Genomic DNA, 8,646 nt, shown 5'->3' on the forward strand with positions numbered 1-8,646 from the left:
TATATATATATATATGCACACACACATGTATACACACACACACACATATGGATGTACAAATTAATGTAATTTTTACTTTCTCACTTAGGAAACAATAAACTTGGAGGACAGGACTTCAATCAGAGATTGCTTCAATACTTATATAAACAGATCTATCAAACATATGGCTTCTTCCCCTCTAGGAAAGAGGAAATCCACAGATTAAGGCAAGCTGTGGAAATGGTCAAATTAAATCTCACCCTTCATCAGTCTGCCCAGATGTCAGTATTACTAACTGTGGAGGAACAAGACAGAAAGGAACCTCAGGATGGTGACACTGAACAGCCAAAGGACAAACTTACTCCGGCAGATGGCCATCATGTGAGCAGAGCATTTGGACCTGGCCTTTCTGAAAGGAAAAGTGGAAAACAACAAGTATTATTTGAGGCAGAAATATCCCGGAAGCTCTTTGATACCCTTAATGAAGACCTCTTTCAGAAAATCCTCGTGCCTATTCAGCAAGTATTAAAAGAAGGCCATCTAGACAAGACTGAGATTGATGAGGTGGTTTTAGTTGGGGGTTCTACTCGTATTCCTCGAATCCGCCAAGTCATTCAGGAGTTCTTTGGGAAGGATCCCAACACATCCGTAGACCCTGACCTGGCAGTGGTGACAGGAGTGGCTATCCAGGCAGGGATTGATGGAGGCTCTTGGCCTTTGCAAGTCAGTGCTTTAGAAATTCCCAATAAGCATTTACAAAAAACCAACTTCAATTGAATTCTGGAGCAATGATGACGGTTTGTGGTCTTTTCCTTTAACAGATCACTTGCTCCAAGAACGAAAATCTCTAAAGTGTCTCACAGATTTACCTACAAGTTAACATTTACATATAGGAAAATTTAACATCACATTTTGTTTTAGGATTAGAAGAGACCAAATTGATCCTATTTGATTTTGGAGAGGTCTCATTCCAACAAGTACTTCTAAATGTTAGAATTGAGGTAAAACTTACCACAGGAGCATAGGTAGCTGTACTTTCTGGATTCTGGAAATAGACAACCATATGCATTTCACATTAAATAGTGCCAATTGTAAGACAGCCAGTTCTTACTAAATTGTATTAGTAAGACTTGGTAATTTCTTTACTTGTGTATCATTTAACTTAATTTGGTCTGTACTTGAAGGACAGTATTGATGTCAAGTATTTACTTGGGCTGGGAGATAGCAGTATTATTAAGCTGCATATATAGTACTTACTAGCTGGCATATACACATTTACTTTCACAAATTTGGCCATTATGTGTCATGTTCTTAAAATATATGGTCTCGATTATTTTAATGTATGTAATAGACCAGTTTATTTTGTTTCTAAAATTGCTACAGTAATTCAAATTTATAGTTGTAGTATAAATATCTAATTTATATTATAATGTCTTCATTTTCTATGCCTCATTTTCTGGGTTTCCATGGTTCTGCGTGGTTAGAAAACAGTAGGGAATTATTAATTGCATTTTTAAAAATGTGCTATTGTCATAATAAAGCCACCATTACTATCTCATTTTATTATCCAAGACTTTTGCAAACATTGGTACATAGAATTAATTTTTACTATATTTTATGTTTTTATTTTGTTTATAGTTTCAGTAATCCCTAGGGACTGAAGCATGCATTCATTTAACCTATCAAATGTTACTCAGTTTTATTGAGATTTTCCTCCAGTTTTACTGAGATTTTTAGTTTTGAATGACCTAATTCAACCTATAAAGTCCTGGTATTTTATATTATTGTTTATAAATAGTTGTTCTGTTTTTATCCAGATGTGATGAGAGCAAAAAAATGTGACTACTGAAAATAATTCTAATGTGGAAAGCAATGTAGAAAATTTTTCTGTAAATCAGAATTTATAGCAGTTGTGTTTGTTTTGTTTTGTTTCTTTTAAGAAAAGCCACAGGGACCAAGAAAAAAAATATTAGTTTAATTGCCATGATTTGAAGGTAACATATTCTTTTTTTCCTTCACTGATGTAGGCTTCATATTAATATTCAAAAGTTATATTCTGGTTACAATTTTTGTTACTGTAGAGTTTATCTACTTTATCCAGTGTTGAGTTTGAAATAATGTTGAGTTTCTAGTCACTGAAGAATTTAACAAATTTATTTCAAAACATTTCAGCTTTTTAAAAAGGTAAATGATGTTAAAACTTTTCTAAAAAGAAAAATACTTCTTAGTGAAATTGTTGTTAACACATAAACTTCAATCAAATACTTTTGTGTACAGAAAAATGTGTGTAGTAGAAAAATTGGAAAATATAGAATATTGTTTTTAGAAATAATGGAGAAATGCCAAAGATGAATCCTTTAGTGCAGTATGAAAATAATCAAGTATTCTCTTGGACTTTATTTAAAATTCTTTTTGATTTTATAATATATTTGTGAAAGTCTTTGAGAGAAAAATGTTGAATTTTTCTAAAAGAACCCAGATAGAGTATCAGCTTTAACATAAAGCATTTTAAGATTTAAAAACGAAAAACTTGAATTTCTCAGATATGTGACAAGGCAATCTGTTAACACTTTTAAAAGGAAACAATTTCCAAAGGGCAGCTAATGTCGTACTAGAATTGGAGTTTAAATAACTTGTGTCTGTAAAACAGAGTGGCAGTGTTGGAATTTGGGGACAATAGCTTAGCATATTCTCTGAAACAGTTATACCTTTAACAAAAGGAATTTATGTCTTCTGTCATGTTTTAGGAGCTATATATATGTAGTATTGATGTCACTGTAGTTTATTTAAAAGGTAATGCATTCTTAAAGGGGTTATGAATAACAAATCATTTTTCATAAAATTAACTTTTGTTGTACACTTGGCTAGTGTTTTTTGAAGTATGTAACTTTTAATGTACTAAGTGATTAGAATATGTGAATAAGTAATTTATTTTGTGTGAGCAATGTGTTGGTACTGTTTTCACTCAAACCACTAACTTACCCACAGGTATTACTGTGTGTAACATGTAGTGAACATTATAATTGTTGTACAGAACAGATTGTGCCTCTTAAATCTGTGTATATAGGTAATTCATATTTGAATGTAAATAAATACCATTTTGCAGGTTTTTTTAAAACTGTATTTTATTTTTCTTTCAAGACTAGGCTAGAGTATGTTTTTATGTTTTTGAAGTATTTAAAAATAGACATGGGGATAGAGTTGATCTGATGCTTATAACCTCAGTAGTTATTGCCTAATTTTTGAAATGTACATTTTTCTGCATCCTGTCTGAGATTTCTGATATATTTTCTACTTACTACTCTAGAAAAGAAAATGCCTAACTTCATCAAAGAAACAGTATCTTAAAATTCTGAATGCCAGTTCATGACTTCTGACTCTAATGTAGCCGAGTTATGTTTATTTATATATTTAGTAAATGATCCTTCATAACAGGATTATTGTAACTCTTTGGTAGATGGTTAATACTTAATTTTCTAATAGTTTGTGTTTTCTTTGGAGAAAAATACAATTTGCTTTTAAACCTATTTGGTTAATTAGTCTTTTGTAAATGAGCACTTGTAGAATATAGACTTGATTTCCTGCAGCACAACTTCTTGTGGTTTCTTTTTGTTATTTAAACTACTTGGTGAAGGACTCATTGGTGACTATATTGGTGAAGAATGCAATATATTGACACTTTTCAGTTTAACAAATATACAACACTTTCAAATTTAACAAATGCACAGTGCCCCATTGAGGTAGACAGACTCTAATATGACTCCCAGTAATGCCCACATTCTGGTATAGACCTTTGGGTAACCCTCTTGCCTCAGGAGACTTAATGATTCACTGCTAATGAACAACATGGCAGAAGTACTGAAAGGTCACTTCGAAAATTTAAAAATGACTGGCTTCTATCCTGGATTCATTACTTTCTTAGAATCCACTTGCCCTTAGCTCATGAGGTGTCTGCCCCCATGAATAGGTTAATACCATATTCTCTTCCTCCTTCCCCCAACCTTCTCTCCCTCCTCTCATGCTTTCTAACCCTTCTGCCTTCCACAATAAGATAGGTGACACAAAAAGGCCTCCACTGGAGGTGATCATTTCTGTCTTAAACATTCCTTCTTCCAAAACCATGGCCCAAATCAATTTCATTATCACTTAGCCAGTCTGGTACTCTGATAGTAACAACAGCAAAAAAGGACTAAGAGATAAAATATCTTTTAACTGGTATTTATGAAATACCTAGAACCCTTTTAATAAGAGGGAACTTTACATAGTATAGGAATTTAAAGTTACGGCAGTTTCATAAACGTAGGAAATGAAGCAAGATTTTATGTACAGGATTAGAGGAGAAAACAAAAATCGGTTCATTGGCCTTAATGAATATGTAAATATCATCTATTAAAATCATCTTGAAAATACCACTAAACTTTCAGCAGTTCAAATCTGAAGAGCAATTCAGACACTGTTGCTTCTACTACATATAACTATGAAATGGAAAATCTCTCCAAACTATAATTAGTGCTACAGATCAGTAATCTTAAATGTGTACTAACTGATTCATACTGAGGTTGATACAACAAAAAATGATATTCCATAGCTCCATAGAAAACACTCAAAAGCAAATGGTAAAAATATAAAACAATTTTAAATTGAAACATCACAAAATTCAGTTAATATAAAATTACCAAAACTGTTTTCCATTTTTCAAAACTCAGCTCAGTATCTTATGCTTCTGTGATCCCTCCATCAAAATAAGCTACACTAGCTCATTGCACACACACATAAACATATTCATTCTATTCATCATTCCACAAACATTTGTTGAGTATTGACAACGTGCAAGGCTCTGTGCTAGGAGTCTATCACCTAAGATGATTGAAATGGGTACTTGCCTTAAAGTAGCTTTTTCTAGGGGAAAGGGATATGGACTTAAACAATTAAAATAGAACATGGTCCTTGCACACAGCTGTGCACACGGAGCAAGTAAGAGCATAGAAAAGGTAGAAAAGCATGGAAAGGTAAAGGCAGAAAAAGGAGCTGAAGGGAAGTGACTACAGACAAACTTCAAGGACACTTGGCATTTGAGCAACACATTGAAAGCATCAAATGGAAGTGAGAAGACTTGAGTATAGCCTAGGATGGTTAGGAATACTGTGACAACTCATAGGCAGGGTCTTACCTTTCTGCATTTCTCCCTATCATTTTATAAATACTAATATACTGTAATTGTTTTATCAACATACAAATAAAAGCATTTTTTGTCCCTAAGACTTCTGATGTTCTAGCTTCTGTTGTCATTCCAAAAACTATTCCTTTCTGATATATCAAATTCTGTGGTGCTTCAAATTCTATAATTCTTCCAGAATCTAGACTAAGCACCCTGCGATTTAAAAAGAATACAGTTAAGTAACCTTTAACCTTCTTTTAATCTCTCCTTCTTAATCTTAAAAAAGTAAGGCTTAACTTACCATGTAAGATTTCAGTTCAAAATATAGGTACTAGTTAACTTGAGATAGTTTATATTTGTTTACCATTAAAATTTCCCTTCTATTTTTGAACTTTGTACAATATTAGAAAAATACTGTATTTCTGAGCACAAGCAAAATACTTTATTAGTGGCATTTAATCATTTTGTGTCTAATGTCTACTTTTGTAGGAATTGTTTAGTTTTTTAAAAGGATGTAAACATAATCCATCTGAAACAATAACAATATGATCTGCAAGCAATCATTAGGATGGTGCAAACAGAAAACTCTTGACTGTGGTCTGAACCAAGTTATCAGTCTCAAAATCAGTGTAGGCTGTTGCTTTGTCCAAAATGAGAATTTTTGTTTTAGGAAGCAAAGCACAAGCAAGACACCCAAGTTATCAATGTCCAATGCTGGGGGGAAAAAAGTAAAATAATTTCTATGGTAGGCTAGTGTGAAATTCTAATACTATTACTCTTCTAACCCACATATTCATTGATTCTTTCTTTAATTCTAAAAATATTTATTAAATTATTACTATGTGGCAGGCACTTGTCCAGATTCTGGGAATAGAACAATGAACAAAACAGACAAAAATATTTCTTTATAGAGATAACATCTTATTGGGAGAGACAGAGAAAACCAAGTGAGTATAATGGATAATAGTAAGGGGGATACATATATGATAAGTATTAAGAAGAATTCAAACTTGGAGATTATAAAACATGAATAAAAATAATATGGGAGGTTATAAAATATGGGTGTGGAGCGGACACTATAGATGGACAAGGCACAGAAATTCTCATGGTGAAGCTCCCTGTAAGGTCAGGACGAAAGGGAAGTAGAAAGTGAGCTAAGCAGATTTCTGATGGAAACTTGTTCTAGGCAAATGGAACAACAGATGGAAAATCCCTGAGTTGGCCAAGATCTTGTCTGGCAAACATGAGACAGAGAAGATATGGCAAAAACTTTCCTTGTGCCCTGATCCCAAGGTCTTAAGAAAAGAAAAAGCAATGAATGGAAAATAGCCCCTTAGAATATTTTTTGGGGAAGAAGAATATGCTTTTTAAAATCTTAACAAAAGAAGATTCAATTAAACAATGACTTTCTTACTGTATTGTTTTTTCACCCTTCCTTTTTCTTTACCAATAGCTTCCCAGACTGAAACTAGCATTGTATCCCCATTCCTCTAATCAACAATGGTGTATTTTAATTAAGCCAAAGAATTCTTTGGGTTCTCAAGTGCTACTTCCCTGTAAAGCCAATTAAGTTTCTAAAGATACTGGAGTGAACAACTTGGGCAAAGTATGTTTTTAACTGCTTACTTGAGATTTTCACCAGTCTCTGAAATCTCATACAGTAGCTTCTCAGGAAGGGACCACACAATCTTTTTAAGTGACACAGTTCCAGCACCTCTCACAGCTCCCACTATCAGAATACTTGTGTAGGGGATCCAGGATCACCTAAAATGTTCCAAAAAATAAAACAAGATTACTCAAGAATAAGCTCATCCCCATAATCTTACTATTAAATAAGGCATAAAAACGGTTTTATAAAAATCAGACTCAGAAAATAAGGGAAAGCAAAATGATAAAAATAAATGTAGATATAAAATTGTTTGATATTTCTTAAAATAGGCCATAGTTTATTTTTTAAAATAAACTGTACAGTAGTGCCCTGTTAGTCAGTTTACCATTCCATAGTTTCAGTTATCTGCAACTAGCCATGGTCTAAAATTATTAAACAGAAAATTCCATAAGCAAACAATTCGTACATTTTATATTGCATGCCATTGTGAATAGTGAGATGAAAATCTCCCACTACTCCAATACATCCCATTTAGAATTTCAGTGTTCCCTTTACCCAACATATCCATGCCGTGTATGCTACATACCAGTTAGTCACTTAGTAGCCATTACAGTTCTCAGACCAACTTGTCTTGTGTTTGCCTGAGTCCAGACAACCTTTATTTTACTTAATAATGCCTCCAAACATCAAGGGTAGTGATTTTGGCAATTTGGATTTGCCAAAGTGAAGCTAAAATATGAAAATTCTCACACTAACATAAAAAGGAGAGGAAAAAAATTGTAATGCTGAAATTACTAAGATCCATAGTAAGAATGAATCTTCTATGAAACTGACACAGAAAAAAAAAACTGTACAAATTTTGCTACTGTGATTCAAACTGCAAAAAGTTATATGGTCCATGGCTTATAAAGAAAAATCTGTCAATGCTTTAAGAAGAGAGATAAAAAGAGACAGAGACAGAGAGAGACAGAAACAGAGACAGAGCACACTCTCAAAATCTTTCTTATGGTATAACTGTTCTATTTTAATATTAGTTATTGTTAATATCTTACTTTACCCAGTTTATAAATTATGTTTTACGAAAGAAATGTATGAACAAGAAACACAAAATATATAAAATGTTTGGTACTTAGAACGTATACTTGTGGAGGGGGGTTTACTTTAATTCAGATAAAATTGCCATAAGCTTCTTGGTTTTGTTTTTCTTCCTACAATTACTAACAGTACTGACAGTAACCATAGTAGACATCATGATGACATCAGTATGGCATATAAAATAAGACAATATATAGTGAATATAAAATGATACATTTATTATCATCAATCAACACACCAACTCGGAAAGGTAGAAATTAAGATCCCTATTGTACAAAGAGTGAACTAGAGGGCAGAAAGAGCTTTTTTCTAAGACCACACAGAATATAAACAATTATGTAAAACGAAAGCCAGCTGAATCCATTTTCTTCCTCTCACATCAAAATGTCTGTGGAAACTATATTTTGCCACAGTTTTATTTACCAGAGAAAATATATTTTATTATACTAGTGTTTCTTTATCAGAGAGAGATGACTGAAGTTTTTTTCTACATTCATTTTCCCTAGTACATTTCCATATTTCACTCCAATTTGTTTTGATGTAAATCAATTAATACAAGTTAAACAATATGATAAAGAAATGTTAGTATCTGAAGGTATTTTTAGAAGGTAATATAAAGATTTTATAAATACTCTCAAATTCAACTGAATAAATCATCCTTTACATTGGAGGCATATTATTATGCTTATTTATATACTTGTTAATGATCAAGTTCCTTTGATTTTACAGAAGGCTTGAGAAAGAGATCTACCTGAATTACTATTTTTGGATGTGATTTTTTTTTTTTTTTTTTTTTTTTTTTTTT

General features: G+C 32.5%; 1 protein-coding gene across 1 annotated transcript in view; it reads left to right on the forward strand.

Moving 5' to 3' along the window:
• The window catches only part of Hspa13 (heat shock protein family A (Hsp70) member 13), an 8,964-nt gene extending 7,041 nt beyond the window's left edge, over positions 1 to 1,923 (forward strand). The window contains exon 5 of the mRNA XM_010645665.3: positions 89 to 1,923. Within this exon, the coding sequence (XP_010643967.1) occupies positions 89 to 756 (668 nt within the window). The 3' untranslated portion in view covers positions 757 to 1,923. The remainder of the gene's footprint in view (positions 1 to 88) is intronic.
• Positions 1,924 to 8,646: the final 6,723 nt, after the last annotated feature.

Source organism: Fukomys damarensis, unplaced genomic scaffold (genome assembly GCF_012274545.1).
Source record: "Fukomys damarensis isolate Sample0158 unplaced genomic scaffold, DMR_v1.0_HiC HiC_scaffold_24, whole genome shotgun sequence".
NCBI classification, from domain to species: domain Eukaryota; kingdom Metazoa; phylum Chordata; class Mammalia; order Rodentia; family Bathyergidae; genus Fukomys; species Fukomys damarensis.